The sequence below is a fragment of the Schistosoma haematobium genome, chromosome ZW, assembly GCF_000699445.3.
Source record: "Schistosoma haematobium chromosome ZW, whole genome shotgun sequence".
NCBI classification, from domain to species: Eukaryota; Metazoa; Platyhelminthes; class Trematoda; order Strigeidida; family Schistosomatidae; genus Schistosoma; species Schistosoma haematobium.
Window position 1 is genome coordinate 60,340,159 of NC_067195.1, and position 19,254 is coordinate 60,359,412.

Below are 19,254 nucleotides of genomic sequence, written 5' to 3' on the forward strand. Positions count from 1 at the left end.
TTAAGAAGTAATATGTCTATCACTCAAACTGGGTTTTACACTGGACATCAATTACCGTTTCTATAACTCCATAGGAACAATGAAATCGAATTACAGTTGAGAAGTGAAATTTACGTTGAAATCATTATATGATTTAGTTTGTTATTTCATGTTGTTGTATTGACGAGTTGAATCACACAGCTAAATTGACTAGGTCATTAATGCTTTTCATTTGGAACAATATTGTTTTCCACTAGATATTCATCAAGCTTAACTGTAATATGCAGTAATATTTATATGCATAGATGTAATTACTAAACCAATCAAGGCAGTTTATGAGTCAATGATAACAGTGGAATAGAAATGTCTTGCAAGTAGAACTAGGAAGATATGCTCAGTCGACAGAATGAATGAGGAATTAGATCTCATACATAATATGTTGATTGAAATGAGTTATCGACGAGAAGAAACATTTGCATGTAACAAATAGGGAAATAGCGACATCAACGGCTATTAATAAACCACTTTTCCTAAAGCTGCAATTCAACGAAGATGAAGATGGTGATGTGCTACATGATTATTGTAATAAATCGATATGTTCAATCTCACATCAGTCATAGTGTAGTTGCCTATGAATGAATAGATTTGTGGGCACTGAACATTCAGAAATAGACTAGGTCATTAATGCTTTTCATTTCAACGTGCTTCACAGCTTCATTGAAGTCTATAGAATTGGTTTGATGTGATGAAATTGATGGATTTTGTAGCTTATTGATTGGTATCACAAAAGAACAGATATGCAGAGAGTTTACTGTTATGGCTTTCCAACTTCATATAGCACGTTCATGATGAAGTCACATTAGCCTAAAATCGTGTGACTACTGATAAGTACGTAGTAGTTAGAATGGGTAATTGAGACCTTCCATCGTCTGCAAACTCAACCGTTTGGTTGTTGTTGTTGTTGTTGTTGTTGTGGGTAAATATCGTGAAAATTTCCTAAAACTCTCATCACAGATAATATGGATGGATGTGATTTTAAACGAACAGTGTAATGGCATGTGTTTGAATGAATGTGATGAATGCGATTGGAAAAGCGTAACAACGAAACTGGATTTATGAAAAGTAGTTCGATTTAGTTGGTGTGATGTTGGAGGTGTTGGTGATAAATAGACAATTGAATGTGGTGCTGAAACAACACGAGCAGTAATCAAACCTGTTCCTAAATAGTCGGTAGACTTCGGGAAGCCTGACGAACACTCAACGATAAGACCAGACTGGTTGAGGACGAAATCACAAACTGTCCTAAATAGAATTGTGTTGACGTTTGTATTGAAGATTGTGACTTTGATGTTGACCGGTAGTTGTTTTGAGTAGTAGATGTTCTTCGATCGTGGTTATGCTGGACGTGCTTTGCGAATTTGTGCCTTCACACTTGCGTCAGATTTTGTTTGTTTATTGATGGTGCTAATCAGGTATGTAGAGCATTGCACCTCTCCCTCAGCTTCTCCATCAAGTGTGATTTGGTTGGTGCCCACGGTCTGTCCTCACGCAATCCGGAGTGTTGATCTCACAGTTGGACGTCTACTGAAGCATCCATCCGGTTCAACAACACTCTGTTGAAATCATTTGCTGGTATTGACTGTAGTATGATGCCTCACCTATTCTCGCACTTGCTGAGATCTATTCTCTTTGTTATCTTGATGAGATGTGCTTCTTTGTAGTCTCCTGATTCACCTTCTTCACTTTATTTTGTTTGGTCTGGTCTTTAACCATGAGGCGTCCTAACTGTTCTAAATGAAGAAGCTGCAAATTCTAGATTTGGTTTTATATGATTTATGTGGTTTATATGATTTTCTTCTGCTGAGCAATGTTTTATCAATGTTCGTTTCTACGGTATGTGGCTGCTAATCACACACTCGACCCTCCTCCATTATTCTGGTTTGTGATCGACGGTGACTCTAAATGGGATGCAGGTGGAGTTGTCCTCTGTTTAATTTATTAAAATCCAGAAGTCATTTAGTGAAGATTCTTCTGAAATTCATCTTCATTCTTCTATTGTTATTGATTAGATTTGCAGATTTTAATTTAGAAGAAGAACAATGTACAAGATTTATGCGCAATAAGCATTCCGGTACTAATCATATATCACATCATTAAATAAACTAACTTCGAATTACGTTTGGTAAAAAGAAAAAAAATATGACACTGTTATTGTTTATTTTTCACATTTATTTTGAAGAGAAAATAGACTAATAGTTCACTTACGAATACTTTTGACTCATAATATTGAGTTAATTAGAGGAAGCTATGTGTTCATTTTACAAACCAATGCATTGATGGTACAATCTCAGTATTTCTATCCTTTCACAAATTAAATTTGAGTTTACGACGTTCATGTATGAGTTAAGAGATCTCATTGATAACTATTACTTACTTACTTATCTACTTACTTACTTACTTAATTAATTAATTAATTACACCTGTTACTCCCAATAGAGCATATGCTGCCTATCAGCATTCTCCAACCCGCTATGTTCTGGGCCTTCCTTTCCATTTCTGTCAAATTTTTGTTCATTTTTCTTATGTTTGTCTCCACGTTTTGGCGTAATGTGTTCTTTGGTCTTCCTCTCCCTCTTTGGCCTTAAAGATTCCATGTGAGCGCTTGACTTGTGACGCAGTTCGGTGCTTTCCTCAATGTGTGTCCTATCCACTTCCAGCGCTTCTTCCTGGTTTCTTTCTCCGCTGGGATCTAGTTTGTTCTCTCCCACAGTAGGTTAATAAACACCTTTATGTTCTGAATGATGGCTTTCGTAGTTCTCCAGGTTTCCGCCCCATACAATAGAACTGCCTTGACTTTTGTATTGAAAATTCTGACTTTGGTGTTGGTTGACAATTGTTTTGAGTTCCAGATATTATTCAGTTGTAGATATGCTATTCTTGCTTTGCCGATCCACACCTTCACATCTGTATCAGATCAACCCTCTTCATCAATGATGCTGCCCAGATATGTAAAGGCTTTTACATCTTCCAAAGCTTCTCCGTCGAGTGTGATTCAATTAGTGCATGCTATGCTGTATCGGAGAATCTTGCTTTTTCCTTTGTGTATGTTGAGACCTACTGCTGTTGAGGCTGCTGATACACTGGTCATCTCCTGCATTTGTTGTTGCGTTTGCGATAGAGGATCCAGATCATCTGCGAAGGCTAGATTGTCCAGCTGCATTCTAGATGTCCACTGTATCCCGTGCTCCCCTTCAGATGTTGACGTCTTCGTGATCATGCCAACCACCAGGAGAAAGAGGAAAGGGTGAGAGTAAGCAACCTTGCCTGACACCGGTCTTTACTTCGAACGAGTCTGTCAGGTGTCCTTCATGCACGATTTTGCAGTCTAACCCATCATAAGAATTCCGTATGATATTGACTATCTTCTCAGGTACGCCGCAGTGTTGGAGAAGCTTCCATATTGTTGTCCTGTCCACGCTATCAAATGCTTTCTCGTAGTCAATGAAGTTGATGTAGAGTGATGAAGTCTATTCAACTGATTGCTTCTTAATGATCCGTAGTGTTGCCCCTGTAGTTATCACACTTGCTCGTATCTTGATCAGATGTTCTTTCTTCCATTCTGTTGGTACTTGTTCTTCCTTCCAAATATTCTTGAAGAGAATGTGGAGTATCTTTGCAGTTACTGTTACATCTGCTTTCAGTGCCCCTGCTGAGATGTTGTCTGGTCCAGCTGTTTTGTCGCTCTTGATTTGTCTGATTGCCATGCTGATCTCTTCAACTGTTGATGATTGGGAGGTCCGTGGTTGCTACTTCGATGTTAAGCGGGTTCTTTTAAGTGTTATACACACCTGTTTCGTTGTTCTTCAATGTTAGTGATTACCTTGCCTTCCTTGCTTTTTACTGGTCGTTCTGGTTTACGGTAATTTCCAGACAGTTTCTTTGTTTTATGTTTCCTTCTCTTGCAGCCTTTCCCGCCGTCATTGCTAAATCATTCACATATTTACGCTTGTCGGTTCTGATGCTCCTCTTCACTTGCTTGTTTGGTTCTGTGTATTCAGCTTGTGCCTGGCTTTTTCCGCTCTTGTTTGGCTGGCATTGATTGCTGCTTTCTTGTTCCTCCTTTCTTGAATCTTATCCAGTGTATCAACAGTGATCCATTCCTTGTGATGATGCTCCTCGTGGCCCGTAACCTCATGACATGTTGAAGTGATTGCCTCTTTGATCCCTTTCCAGTTGCTCTCCATAGCAGTTCCTTCTCCATTGAGTAGATCATGAAAGACCTGGAACTTATTGCGGAGAGCACTCTTGAATTTATTGAGTTTGTCAGTATCCTGGAGTAAGCTGTATTGAACCTTTGTGATGTTGTCCGCCTCGTTGTCCAGTGCTTCTTGAGTTTCAATTTCATCTTGGCGACCAGCAAGTGATGGTCTGATTATATATCAGCTCCTCTCTTGGTTCTCACATCCTCCAACGTCTTCCTTAACTTTTTGTTGATGCAGATATGGTCGATTTGGTTTTGTGTAGTGTGATCCGGTGAAGTCCATATGCTTTTGTGAATGCGTTTATGTGGGAATATGGTGCCGTCCTTGACTAGTTTATTGAAGGCACATAGGTTTGCAAATCTCTCACCATTTTCGTTCCTTTCTCCCAATCCGTGTCGTCCCATGATGTCTTCATATCCAGTGTTGTCCGTTCCAACCTTGGCATTGAAGTCTCCTATCAGAATGGTCAGGTCCTTTGTTGGGCACTTTTCGATGATTGACTGCAGCCTATCGTAGAACTGATCTTTAGCTTCTTCACTGTAGTCGTTGGTAGGCGCATAGCATTAGATGATATTCCTTGAAATGCTCTCTTTCTTTGTTTTGAAGGAGGCTTTGATGATCCTTGGTCCATGAGATTCCCATCCTATAAGTGACTTTTGTGCTTGTTTGGACAGTATCAATGCAACTCCTTGTGTTTCTTTAGCGAGTTAGTTTTCTACGGGATGGGGTCGCTAACCCCATGTCCAACCCTCCTCTTTTATCCAGGCTTGGAACTGGCAGTAGCCCCAGAGGGACTCCAGGAGGAGTTGATTACTAAAAATGGTGCATAATAATTAGAAAATAAATGTTAACAACATTCAAGTAGCATTAAATCCTGATGACTATGACAAGATATAAACTTTGTGGAATATATTTTTCTAAGAAATTGACTACAGTTTACATATTGACTGTGTTGTTCTTTCAAATACCATCAATTATTCTGTATCATAATTACACAACCAACAATTCAGTGGGAGAGGGATTTTTCAGTAGTGATGTTTTGTTTCACATGAAAATGTTGAGCATATGTACATTCTCTGTCGACTGCCTCCAATCATCACCTTAGTCGAAGTGGATTGGCACTGAAATCTATCATGATTTTGAGTTGTTGTATTTGATCATTATTCATGTGAAGGTTATACTTTATTTTGATCAGCAGAACTCATTTTGCTTTTATTGTGGTAGTTAGATTTAATACCATCCACTTTATATATACTCATAGTAGGTTTATGGACACTTTCGATCCTCGTATTTTCAAAATCAGTATGTGGATAACAATTTGAGAAAAAGAATGTGATATTGATTAACAGGAAATTGATTTATTTGTGTAATTTTTTAAGCATTTCTTATTCTATCAGTTTGCACAAGTGTTTCCAGCAGTTTATGATATGAAATTTATTTATTTAACATATTTGCGAGGTAAACATTTCACTTCCTTAGTGTCTTTTTATATGTTAAAGAAAGATTGTTAGCATAGTAATTTGATTATTATCAGATTACTATACTATGGTGAAACTCATTTAAAATTAATTTGTAAAACGTATAAAGCATTAGACAAAATTTAGTGCTTATATACTTTTCTGTTATATATAACGGCATTACTATATTGTAATTCACGTTAACCAGGAATACTGGATGCTAACTGACAAGAGTTTTCATATGAACGATCGCTCGAAAGTCCAAGATATCTGTCAAAAGCCAACTCTATTATGACTAAGAAATAAATTGCTTCACATTGTCATCCGATTCGGAAATGTTATTGATTTGGAGTGTACTGATCCCCATTGTATGTTTATGGACGGTTGGCATAATTTTCATGTGGTCATTTGATAGTAACGATTCGATTAATACCTATTCACTGTTTGACTCGGTTTGCAAGAATGTCTACTTTAAACAATGTACACAGTCAAGAAGTTCATGGCTTAAATGCATCGGAGATATAAACAGACCGAACAGACAACACAGACGGAACCACACAGATCTAACGTCAAAATGGCCACCGTCTTCTATAGCTGAGTTGTTTGATGATGCGTTGCCAATAATCAATCTTGCTTTACGTGTTCCAGTTGCTAAGAATGCTGAGAATCCTTTCGATAGCCCATACTATCGAAAATATCTACGCCTCACCACAAGAAATGAGGACAACATAATGAGATCCCCGGGTCTCTGGTCATCCGGATACAATTTATTCCCTCAAACATTAGATTTTGACAAAGTGATATACGATTTTGAAAAGGGTTTTCCATCAACCACAGTAAGTTATTTTGGTCATTTTTAGATAGGTTACCTTACATACTGGCATCAAAATATATACATGTCTAATACTTACACTCACTCATTTTGAAGGAATTCGAGTAAGGAGTGATTTATTTCACTGGGGACAGAATCACCCTGGCATTTGCCACAAAAGTCTCCTGGGACCTAGTAAGTCGCCGTCATCTTCGTACAGAAATGCGTTAGTCAGACAAGGTCGAAACCTTGTCTACTTTTTTCCGCGCAATGCGTATTACACAACTGCCTTGACACTATCGTGAAATATATTTCACATGTGCGTTGTTGTTGAGTACAACTCGTCAGTGGATTGGTAGCATTCTAGTCGCACATTCTATGAGTAACCGAATGGTATAGCTGGAAGACTGCTTCACTGTGCTTTCATTTCATGTCCAGGTCACAACAAACTTAACACGTCGATTTACACGATCGTATATAGCTACAACATTATCACATTTTTGTATGCAGAACAAGAACGGACAATCTTAGAAAGATACGAGAAAATTACTATTTATCGGTGAACAATAATGTGAATCTTCTGGTTACATCTCTTTGTTAGGTGACCATAATGCGTTTTTTCTATTTTCAGTTGCCAATAAACAATCCGGACATATTGGTATTACGACTGCCAAAAAGTATTTGCAACCCATGTGGGAGAGAACGTGTTCCTGACTTAATTGTTGTGATCAAATCCTGTAGCTACTGTTCGAATGAACGGGACCATGCACGAAACACATTTATGCAGAAGCACTTATGGTCGAATATCACTGTCCAATTCGTCTTTGTTGTGGGTATACCCTATCCAAATGAATCAAACATGTTCACATTTGGTAATTATAAATTTCAACTGAGAAATTCTTGGTGGAGGTTATCGAGGAAGCATGACAGAGATAGATGGACATTTATTAAACGACTTGCAATGGAAGCAGATTTTCACGAAGACATTTTGGTTGGTTCTTTTCATGATACATATTTTAATCTGACCACAAAACTTATATTTACATTTCGTTGGTTGTCAGCACTTTGCCCCGATTCAGTGCCGTTATTCCTCTTTGTAGATAATGATTATGATTTGGTTCCATGGAATGTGATCAAGTTTTATAGAAATCACACAACAGATTGTTTGAGAGAATTGACTGGCGGGCTTCGACACGAAGTTTCCATTGTTATTAGACCAAGCTATGATGGTAATATAAGTAACGTTTGGGCGGTAATGTTTAAGGAATTCCCATGGGCAAGATATCCTCCCTACTTTTATGGGGCTACCTATATTTTGGGCTCGAATATCGTCAAACGACTAGCAATTGCCAGTGCATTTACGCAGCATATTCGTATTGACGATGCTTACTTGGGTATACTCTTCAACAAACTGAATATTATTCCTCAAAACCTTGACATCATTTCTCTCTCAAGTGGGAGACCTAATATAGAGTCAGGTGCAATCAACGTACCACACTATATAAGTAAGCGCATAATCGATTGGAAGGCAGGTAAGCTCAGATCCAATCATAGATAATACAGACGCTTGCTGTTGTCAATATATACTTGTTTCAGTTTTCTTATTCACTTTATTTACCTAGAATATTTGATTATTTGATAAGGCAGCCCATCATTTATCACCAATGCGATCGCCATATCTGCCTGTAAATCATATATTTGGGTTATTTTATTTTAATATTTCGATTATCAACGTAATTATCTGTGAATAATTTACAGTCGGATGAAATTGAATTTGACTGATTGTCTGATTGGTTTCTTTTCACGAACTAAATTATTTTTAATTATCTTCCTGAAAATATTTTTTTATCTATTTGTAATACTGTATTGATGAACTTAGATGCTGTTCACTCTGCCGATACTTTCCAAATCGTCATATCCCGTGCTATTACAAACATGAAATGTTTTCAATAATTGTTTTATATTGAATATATTTCCTTTAACATTTTTTACTTGTTGACTGGTGCGAGATTATTTTCACTGCATTTCTGTGCAATGCGAATGAAATATTTTTCTCTGTTTTCACTTTACTTTCGAGTTGAAAACATAAATTACCAATCATCTACTGGATAGGGATTGATTTCCTCCAATCTTCTGATAATAATTAATGTAGATTTGCTTTTGTCTAATGTATGGTTAATATTTTTAACAATGGCCATTTAAACTGTGCGTTTATTTGAATGTTAGATAATTATTTGCTCACCTGCGATTTGATTTCCAATCGGTTTGCATTGGTGAATATATTTTCTTTTTCTTGGACTTCGGTTATTTATTAGAGATTATATGACGAGGAGTGAGTTAGCAGTGCTGGAGCATTTGCATATTTGAAAGGGATTTCAGAGTTATTTGCTTTTCTTTAGTCAGGCTGTTACGCATACCAAACAAAAGTGATGTGCCTTGTAGTAGTTGAAAACCTTTGTTCTTTAAACTGACTTTCAAAAGTTAGATAGGTATTTAAGTACTAACATGACTTGCAAGAAAAGCTATACAAAAAATGGTTTTTCATTTTTCAATATTGAAATCAAAACAGATTTATAGGTTTTGTGGTCTATATTTTCAGCTGTGTTCAATTTCCTTTGAACTACTTACAATAAGCGTATGATTAAAAGAATCCACATTTCCGGTCATCAACCCTCATCTATGGAAAATGGACTGAAAAGGTTAATGAGAAACCCTATTCTTAAGCATTTAATCAACGCTAGTCACCAAATTGATAAATAAGTAGCTTTAAATGTTATCAATCGTAAACTATTCAATTTTTCCCATATTTAAAGATTCTTTCATGGTAAAATAGGGAAAGGGAATGTCAAAAAGACGTTTTCACTAACCTACAGATTGCTTTTCCAATTGTCCTATCATTAACTCATAATTAGCGTTTTGAATAGCAATAAACTCAAATTGATACCGTTAATTTATTCAAAATCATTTAATTTATATTAATTTTATATTCACTCATGAAACATGTATATTAATGTAGAGCGTCTAATTTATAAGAAATATTAGTTTTGCTCATTTTGTAATTATAATGGTTTCGTTGTGTTTCAAAAACGAATAAATTATCCTCGAGTTCAGATCACGGAAAGTTCGTATAACAGTCGGTTCTTATTGAAGCTATTGTGCTTTTATTCTATAAACTGGTTTACAGCCATAAAATTCTAGTCATTTTGATATTATGTAACATCATAAATGTATTACTTTTAGCCTGATAGAATTTCAACAATCTTAGAGCATAGAATGAAATAACAACTAATTTCTATACTTTATGTTGTTAGTAGTTTGAACAAAATTGTCTGACGCTCTTAAAAACAGTGCCAGAAATGTTCAAATATGTGTCTGCAGTATTTCAGCGTCTTCATTCGGTAAATTTATAAATGAGAGTTATGTCTAAGAGATTTGTGAAGTCAATTAATATATTAACAGCAATTTATTCGTCTACCGTGTAAACAATAGTTATCCTTCTGTATACTATTTTACTGGTATTCCTCTTCTTTACCATTTCAAAATAATGTTTTAGTGGTTTTGACATTCAATGGGGACTTGAACTGTTGAATGATCCCGAAATAAACCAGAAGAGATATTTTCTTGTCTCATTTTATTCACTTGTTAGTAGTTTTACTTTCTCGTACCATCCAAATAAATTAAAACTAACATCGTTTTAAGTTTCCATATTTTATATCTTTGAAAAAACATTTCCATTTCAGTCCCCTGTTACCGCATCCATTCTTCCACCAGAATATAAAATTTTTATACATCACTGGCTTCAAATAATAAAGGGCGTTTGCAAAGATAGAAAGTTCGCTCTCCGGCTTTGCTGACCACATTTTTACATCACCCATATCATGCCAAGAAAAGTATTGATTGTATAGAGTATTGTTATTATCAAGATACATCAAGTATTTGGAAACTTTTCTCGAATTTTTAAACTGATCCACATGAATGAAAGAATGAGATGGTGAAATTTTGGAATGTTCCTTAATTTAGGCACTCAAAACTATGGGTAATATGTTAGTCCTGAAAGTTCATTGATACATAGAGTTTGTTAAACATAGTAGAGTACAAACATTATATTTTTGAGTTGAATGATTTAAAGTAATTAACTTCGCTGTAAGATATTTTCGATGAATGATGGAAGTTGTTAGTCTCTACTCTTTGCAGATTACTCTAATAAGTTCTAGAGTAGAATACAAAAGTTATCCGATTATTTTTTTAGTGGTTCTTCAATTGGTATCAGACACTGGATCTACTACAAAATGTAACAGCGTGCTGTTGGCTGTAATGTATGACACTCGATTTCCATTTTCAGTGATTCAAATATAACCACGTTATTTTCATTTTTAGTTTATTAAATATGTATTAGTGTTAGAGAAGTAGATTTCTGTGAGTTTCGCTTTATAATACGTTCGACAGGAATTTATTAGAAATGACAGGAAATCTGAACTAAATTTACAGACATTCTGTAAGTCGTGAACGATATACATAAATAATAATTTACACTCGAATCATTTGTTACAAAAGAAACATATTGATTCATTTTTCATCGTTTGTTTGAATCTTCTCATCGATGTTTAGGACTATAATTAATCAGTCTGTTATTGGCATATGTGCATCCTGTGAGGATTGCCTTGATATTGCCTTAAGTCACAAGCGTTATAAGCAAAGATTGATAGTGGCTTGCATTGGAATCTAAGACTCACGTTTTGTACTACTCTGGACTCGTCAAATGGATGCACCTGCATCCTGGGGTTGATGTCTACTCCAGGAATCGAACCCAGTACCGTTCGCTTCAAACGCTATCCCGTTATCCACCTAGCTACTAACTCCAGATGGCTACTAGCTTGTTTAATGAGGCAGTTTCATTAATTACTGTAAAAATATGGAGATAATGAACAGTAGATGAGAAGAAAACTACAGTCAACAAACCGAAATTTCCGAATCAATAACTTTGAAGTCTGGATAAAAAAACATCAGTTTTATTCGAGTTCCTCACTGTCAACTTTTATCAAATTGAAATATGCTGTCCGACACTGTTTTGACTGCTGTCTTTCATTACCCAAAAACAAATACAGACCATCGATAAAGTGATGATGACAATAATTAATTTGAATCGATTGCTATAATTTAGAATAAAACGTTTTAATGCATACATAGAGAAATTACTTCTTTAAACACTAAGATCAAAAGTAATCTGTTGTTGATATAACGAGATTTGAGAATATAAAAAGCATGTTTAGTTTAGATGAGATATTCATGACTTGGTATGAAATAAAAGATTCAATAAAATTGTTTAAATTAAATATGCTATTCAACAACATTATTAAACGCTTTTGATAAAATAAATACACAGACCTACCATAAAAACTGAGAGCTCACAACGTACATATTTCAGTAGTAAGCATTCATACAAGTAAAAATAATTCAGGAAAACTACTGTCACGAACTCAGTAGCATGAAACTGGGGAAAATTTTTACTAATTCCTATCTTTTTAAAGGAAATAGGTAGGCGAGTCAACAAATCTTTATAAGGACGCTGCTGGTGAGAATTATGTAAACAGTGAAGACACATCAGACAACCTAACATTTGCTAACACCTGAAAAGAATGAAATGAACCTTACACACCATGGACAGCTGATTTTGAGAGAAGCGATTTTAGTTGTTTCCTTCTTCCTATTAAGTGGGGCTTTAAACAAAATATAAACTATTTATAATAATGGTCGAATACAAACTTCAAGTTAGTGTATTTTGGTTAATTGTTTAAATAAAGTAACATAGATCCTCGAGGTTTAAAGTGATTTCATGCACTGTTATAGACTAATTTCAGTCTTAAAAGATCACTCAACTTCACTGAAACATATCATTCTGTTATGACAGTCAAGTTTCCTCTGAAATGATTAGTCAGAAACTTCGATAAGTTATTTAGAATCATTTTTACTCCATCAATATTCACGAATATTAGCTTACTTAGTTAATCGTTTGAATTGTGAATAGCGAACTTTGCGTTGCCTGAGTTTCATGGTGTCAACTTTTGACAAATTAAAATATGCTGTCCAATTCTGTTTAGCCTGATGCATTGCATAACCCGTGCACAAACAACGATGATAACTGGTCTTAAGTGATTGTTATGATTTTAAATTTAGCTTTATAACACATCTATTAACAAATGTTGATATGAGTTCAGAAAGATGAAATTCTGAATTGAAAATCCTTTTTCCAATTCTGCATTACAATTTCTGAATTAAAATTAAATTTGAGTTTTATAAAACACTGTTTGAATATATTCTATTCTCTTTGATTAAATTTTAAAGAGATTGAGTTGAGATTGTAGTGTAGTTAGCAATGTGGAATAATCTTGATCGTCTCTTGTAATCCAGTTACATGTTAGATTTGTTCTGGCCAAATTAAAGCGGGCATGTCTTACAAGAATGCATATTTATTCATTGACACGAAGTGCTAATTATCCACGCGTTTCCATATTCAGTAATTTTCGCTTCGATCAGTTGTGTAAACAGAATCTACCGATTATTTGTTCTGTTTGAGACTAGTGCCAGTTTTGTCAAGAACATCACTTTATGAAACTTCATTCCCGAAAACAAAACATTAATAATGTGGCAGTTGTTTCATTTTAACTCTAAACATAATGGTAATAAACCATGAAACGTTTACTGAGTGTTTGCAAGGATATGAATCACTTTGACTTGTCATAGATTCCTTGAAAACCAAGAATGTTCATGTTTATTACTAAAAATGGCAGTTGAAACGAATAAAACTAAATATGGCTTTAGCTTACTGAATTTGTTGAAAACTGATCATTATCAGTATAGCGTTGTGAAGATTGTTGATTTTTAATTGATATCAAGAAATGATAGTGGTCTAACAATGATCGGTTCATGACCTCAATGAAAACGGATCAATTTTTTGAATTTCATGTTTTAATATTATGGTGAAAATTCCCGCCGCTTTTAGTTGTGTTGACGATATCGAAACTAATATCTTCGGGATACAATTTTAGTGCAGCTCTGACTCAGGATAATGTGGGTTGCAGAAACTCAGCTTCAGGCTTTTGTGCAGTGATCTCGACATAGTCTAAGCACTTGATATTCAGTCATGAATGAGTTAGTTCATCGTGATGTGATGTGAAATGCATGAAAATCCTTCACGGGATTTTATAACTTACCTGATATTGAATTTCATGGAGTAAAAAGCCAAATTCAAAAGTCTCTCGTCAATTGATTTCAACTTAATAGTTTTGAATTCTAACAGACCTTAACGTAGATTGTACTTTTACACAATATTTAGTGACGGAATAACTACTGAAGACTTTTGTTATAACAATCTATTAGATTTGTTATTTTCAAAGAGATAACTAAAGTGTTTGAGTTCTTCTTTAAAACAAAATTTAACTTTTTCAACGCATTGATTTTGTTGATTAATTTCCTTTGCTGAGAAGTAATGAAATTGATATCCACTCATACTTAGTTAATGACTATCGAAAATACAAGTGTCCGTAATTTGAAGAATAGCATCATTTGTTTACACTAGTCTTACATATGATTTGGAAGCTTATCATAACAGTCACCTGGTCTACGCTGTAAATTAATGAATATAATGATCAGATTGTGTGTTTGATGCGTAAATATAATTGGCATTTATAATAGGGTGATTAAATATTCCATTTTTTTACAGTTATGTTTATTTATTTGCTGGGTATGTATGAATAAAGAGTTTAGTTGTTTTACAATTTTGTTTTCGAATTTTGCTTTGTTCTTTCTATTGTCCCATGCATGTCATGAATTTCAGGAAATGTCTGTTATTAACATCATAAAATAAGTTGTATGAGTTGTATGTAATTGTGTACTTTTCTAGTTCTTTAGCCGGCTTGTTTCATTTAACTCATAATGATACATAGATTGTTTTATTGGCAATTGTCAAAATACTACTGGCCAAATGAACAGTTTGCAATGACATCTAAAAACTGGAAATATGTGAACATTTCATTGCTTCTGTTCGGTGAGTAAACTAGAATTTATCAGAAATATGGAACAGTGAATATTTAAACAGATTTCCAAACAATTATTTATTTATGAAGTGAAGAGAATTACTTAGTCGATCATCGTAGATTTCAGTCTATGTTGGAAAATGTTTGTTGATCCTATCTGTTAATTTCTTAAAAACGTCATTTTCTAGGCTAATATAAAATTAAAATTTCCATGAGTGTTTTCTACTGAAACAAGCATCTTACTAGTCTATTTGTAACTTCCAAGGATATTTAGATATTCGTATTATCGCATACTGTGAGTGTTTTGAAGGCGATAAAAATGATGGAGCCTGAATTTTATAGAATACTGTTTTCTCATTAACTCAATTTATTAAGTATTCAGACATAACTTATTTGTAGTTTTGTTCTTTTGATAGGAATAAATTAATGTTGATTCAAATTAATTTATAATAAAATTAATAAAACAATTACTATTTAACAACGAAAGGATTATATGATTAATATATTACTATCAAAATGGGTTTTTTGTGGACATTGTAGTAATTTTAATAGTTGAGATCATTAGTCCAGGTTTTCCATGGTGGTCTAGCTTCAATTGACTCGTAATCTCAACTATTAAAATTAACATATTACTAAATTGATAATAATTACATAGTAATAATTAAATATCTGAACTAAAGACAAATTTCAAATCATAAGTATCACCATCAAAGTGTTTAATCGATAATTTTAGTCTTAAATAACGTGTCGTGTTTTATAGTGAACAACAAATATATGCATGATATTTTTAGTAGATTTCATATGATTTAATTGTAAATTTTCACGTATACTAACTTAATGAATGTTTCTGTTTTATCATGATCATTGAAATGTAAAATTAAAGGATTCATATTGATTACACCCCTAATTATCCATCTGTTCAATAATCTATTTTTTATTGAAATCATGAATCGATTGATGTTAGACCATCATTGAAAACTTGGAAGCACTAGACAGTCATTTCATCCTAGTATGGGACTTCTCAACAGTTTAACATCAATCAATTAATGATCTCAAAAATAAAATTAAAAATCTCCGCAACTCTATACTGATAATCAAAGGAATTGTTATGTAATCATCACACGTTTAGTGTACTTGTAACAACGAAAGGATTTTGACAATTTTTTTAAAATTAGTTGAATTCTGTAAATATTGGTGATCATTCTGTTATACTGCTAAGTTCTAATCGATTTACTAGTTTTGTCCTATTTCATATCTTTTTCAACATCAATTAAAGCTTAACTATAAAAATAAAAATTCTGATACAACCTAGAATCGGTTCAATGAGTATTATATTTTATATCAAGTTAAACATGAAAAGTTATTGATTAAAACATATCATGAACATAACCCAGAATATTTTAATATCACTGAATTATTAAAGATTATTTGGGATGGTTGATTCGAGTCGCAAATGAGTTATTTAACGAATCATATTTTGAATACTTAAACGTATAAATTTCAAAGCAAACATGAAAATTAGTGAACTGGTAAAGTATTGTAGTATTATATCTGCCAAGGTTTTATATACAAATGATTTATGAGATTATCAAAACTCATGAAATCTTAGTAAGACAGCAAATTGTTTTACAAACAATCTCATAAGGTGTCCACGATGTTTATGTGCACATTAATAAATGAAAAAAGCTGGTGTTACTAAAAATTCAATTCTCACAATCATATTCTAATGTGTACCCACGTATATACAGTGCACTAATGCTTATCTAACTTAACAAATATGATATGAGTTGCTTGAAAGTCACCTTTGAATAAACAAAGGAATAATACGTTTTTCGTGATTCACGCTGCTGAAAGAAGTTGTATCAAAAGGAATTACTGTCACTGTGTTCAAACAACCTTCTCTGCTGGACGGTGACTCTTTACACTTTATTTCACCAATTCAAATCCCTCAAGTACTCTGTTCTAGTATCGATTTCCAGGGTACTCATTCGACAGTTTATAACTGACACTGTTTCTTAAAGTTGGTTTAGAAAACTGAAAGTCTGTATGTCTAACATAATCGTTTTGGTAGTTGTGTGTAGTTTTGTGAAGTGTGTGGATTGTTTTTGTTCAAGCTGCTAAAAGAAAGGTTAATCAAGTGAATACAATCTGTTCAGTCAATGTACCATTAGTAAAAGATCACTATAATCCTTCTCTCATTAAGTCTACACCTGACGCAATCAGAATCGGTCTGATTCAAAATATGAATGAGGATGTTTACTTTAGATTTGTCACTCAAAAGTGAGAAGCAATTATTATTTAAAATCCTTGTTGGATCCACCTAGCATCCTTTGCCATTAATAGTAATGAAAGTAGATAAAGAATCTAAACGTCACCACAAAATTTTGTATTAATTAATATGAAAATCAGGGAACAAATTAGTGCTAGAACTAAAAAACATTTAAGGTCAAGTGGATTGTGGTAGATCTATTTTATTCTGAAAATGTGAGAAGATCGAAAGGCACGTTTAATTATCAGTGGTCACTTTGGATAGATGATTATCCCTGGGAACAATTTTCACCGTATTTTAACGATGTATGATATATTTTAGGGACAAATGTTGTACATAATACTCCATTAATCACTCGAAAACTTCGAATCAACAATGCTTTTTTGAAAATTATATTGAAATGATTAAATCAATCTCTTATTGATTTAGACAACTTTCCTATCAATCCATACACAGAAGATGGAAAGTACAGAGCAATTACCGTTGCTGGATATTCAAGAGGAAAGTTTGTTGACTGGTCAAATGGATTAATCATAGATGAATAAAATAGACAAACTTTTATCAGTTTCAATATGGTTTTTAATCGTTCTTGTGCAGAAAATAAAATTTCTCGTTTGAAATTTAAAAAAAGTACATTATAGCTATTTTCTGATAATAATACAGATTTTACCCTTATTTCGTCATTTTCTTTAAAGATTATTGTAAATTGACTGTGAATTGTAATATACTATGCATGAATCAGTTAGTCGTACGATTATCATAAGTTATCTTCAATATCGAATAAATATTTCGGAAAAGGAAAAACCATTTATTTTGAGATGTGCGATCGCGTGATGACTGGTATAACCGTTATTAAACACACTAACGAGTTCAGTTCATGGACTGCAGTAAATAATAGTGGACTGAATCGGAAATATTAGAAAGAGACGGTCAAAGATTTAACTTCACAATGGAAGGCGTTAATGTATTTGTTCGAGTAGGTAGACAAATATTGTTATCAATTGGAATAGCATGATAATAATAAAATTAATAATGGTAATAATAATAACAAGACTAATACATTGTATACAGTATTACGGTTGGATCTTATTGATCAAACGGGACAAGAAAAGATATAATTTAAAAATTTGAAATAAAATAGAGAAAGAATAATGAAAGAGTTTGCAAATACGATGGAAACTATAATCATGATCACTAAAATAATTATATAAACTATTTCTGTCGATATAAATCTTGGATCTTATTCATTTAGCTAACGCTAATGCCATATTAGGTCATATGAGATCCTATTGATAGAATGCATAGGAACGAGATCGTATGTTTCATTTCCTTTTCATAGGAGAGTTGTATGAACTGGTGAATGGGATTCACTAAATGTCTTAAGTAAAATGTCAGATTCTAAACTTTCGTCGTAAATGCTCAAAATATCGTTAGTATTGTCTCTTGAATATGCATACTTGCTAACATCAAGAAGGAGTAACTAAGTAGTGGTCCTAATGGCTACTCCAATATACTATTGTCTATCTATCAGTAGATCTCATTCAAAATTTAAGTTAAATCTGCGAATAGTCCTTTAGGTAAGACATATGTACCTACATATAAAGCCTATTCTATCGTTATGTATAACATTCTTAAATAAATACCATAAGCTTGATAAAACATTAATCCTCAATTATTAGTGTAGTCAATAATTTCTAGAGAGTTTCTTAAAGCGTAGTTACAGACATAGGTTCAGTGGCTTAAAAAGTTCACTTACTCACTTAATGATAGAGTAACACTCTTTTTAGCCTTCTTAATGAGTTTAAGCTAAAGTCCTTTAGTGGAAGTATTTAAAAAAGTTTTTACTTCCAACTTTTTATACAATTCTGGTTGGATTACCTAGTTAGTTTTACCTTAGCTTAAAACCTATCTAAATTGTCCCTAAGTAATTTTGCTTCCTTACTTTTAGCCATCATGTTTCAAGATTACGTCGGCTAACAGAATTTCCGATATACTACTCAAGTAACCTCTTCGGTTTGCTAACACAAAATTTATAACCTTAACCAGTAACAATAGTGGAATGTCCCCTTGTTACTTTATTTCATTGGGCTGCCTAAAAAACCTTACCCATACAATATAAATGTTCTGTTTTCGCCTTCAAATACTGATCAATAAAACGGTAGACTTGAAACCTCCGAGAAGGTTGATAAATTCCATATTCTTCAGAGAAAATGTTAGACTGTTATATATAATATTTGATTAGAAGGCCACATCCTCATTTTATGCTTTATTAGTGATTGATCTGAGTGCTAAATCTGTATTATGATTGCTTATTTCTCCTAATGAACTTTATGAGCACAGTAGAAAGTTAACAATGAAAACTATTCAATAAAATAACGCCCAATGAACGGAAACTTGAAGTTATTTCTTTAAATGTTTGAATTTTTTGACAAACTAACCCAAA

General features: G+C 33.5%; 1 protein-coding gene across 1 annotated transcript; it reads left to right on the forward strand.

Moving 5' to 3' along the window:
* The first annotated feature begins 5,873 nt into the window (after positions 1 to 5,873).
* MS3_00001230 (uncharacterized protein) lies at positions 5,874 to 11,742 on the forward strand. Its single transcript, XM_051208711.1, has 3 exons — positions 5,874 to 6,534; positions 7,141 to 7,500; positions 10,250 to 11,742. The coding sequence occupies exons 1-3, from the start codon at positions 6,034 to 6,036 to the stop codon at positions 10,361 to 10,363; spliced, it is 975 nt and encodes a 324-aa protein (XP_051072057.1). The 5' UTR covers positions 5,874 to 6,033; the 3' UTR covers positions 10,364 to 11,742.
* The last annotated feature ends 7,512 nt before the right edge of the window (positions 11,743 to 19,254 follow it).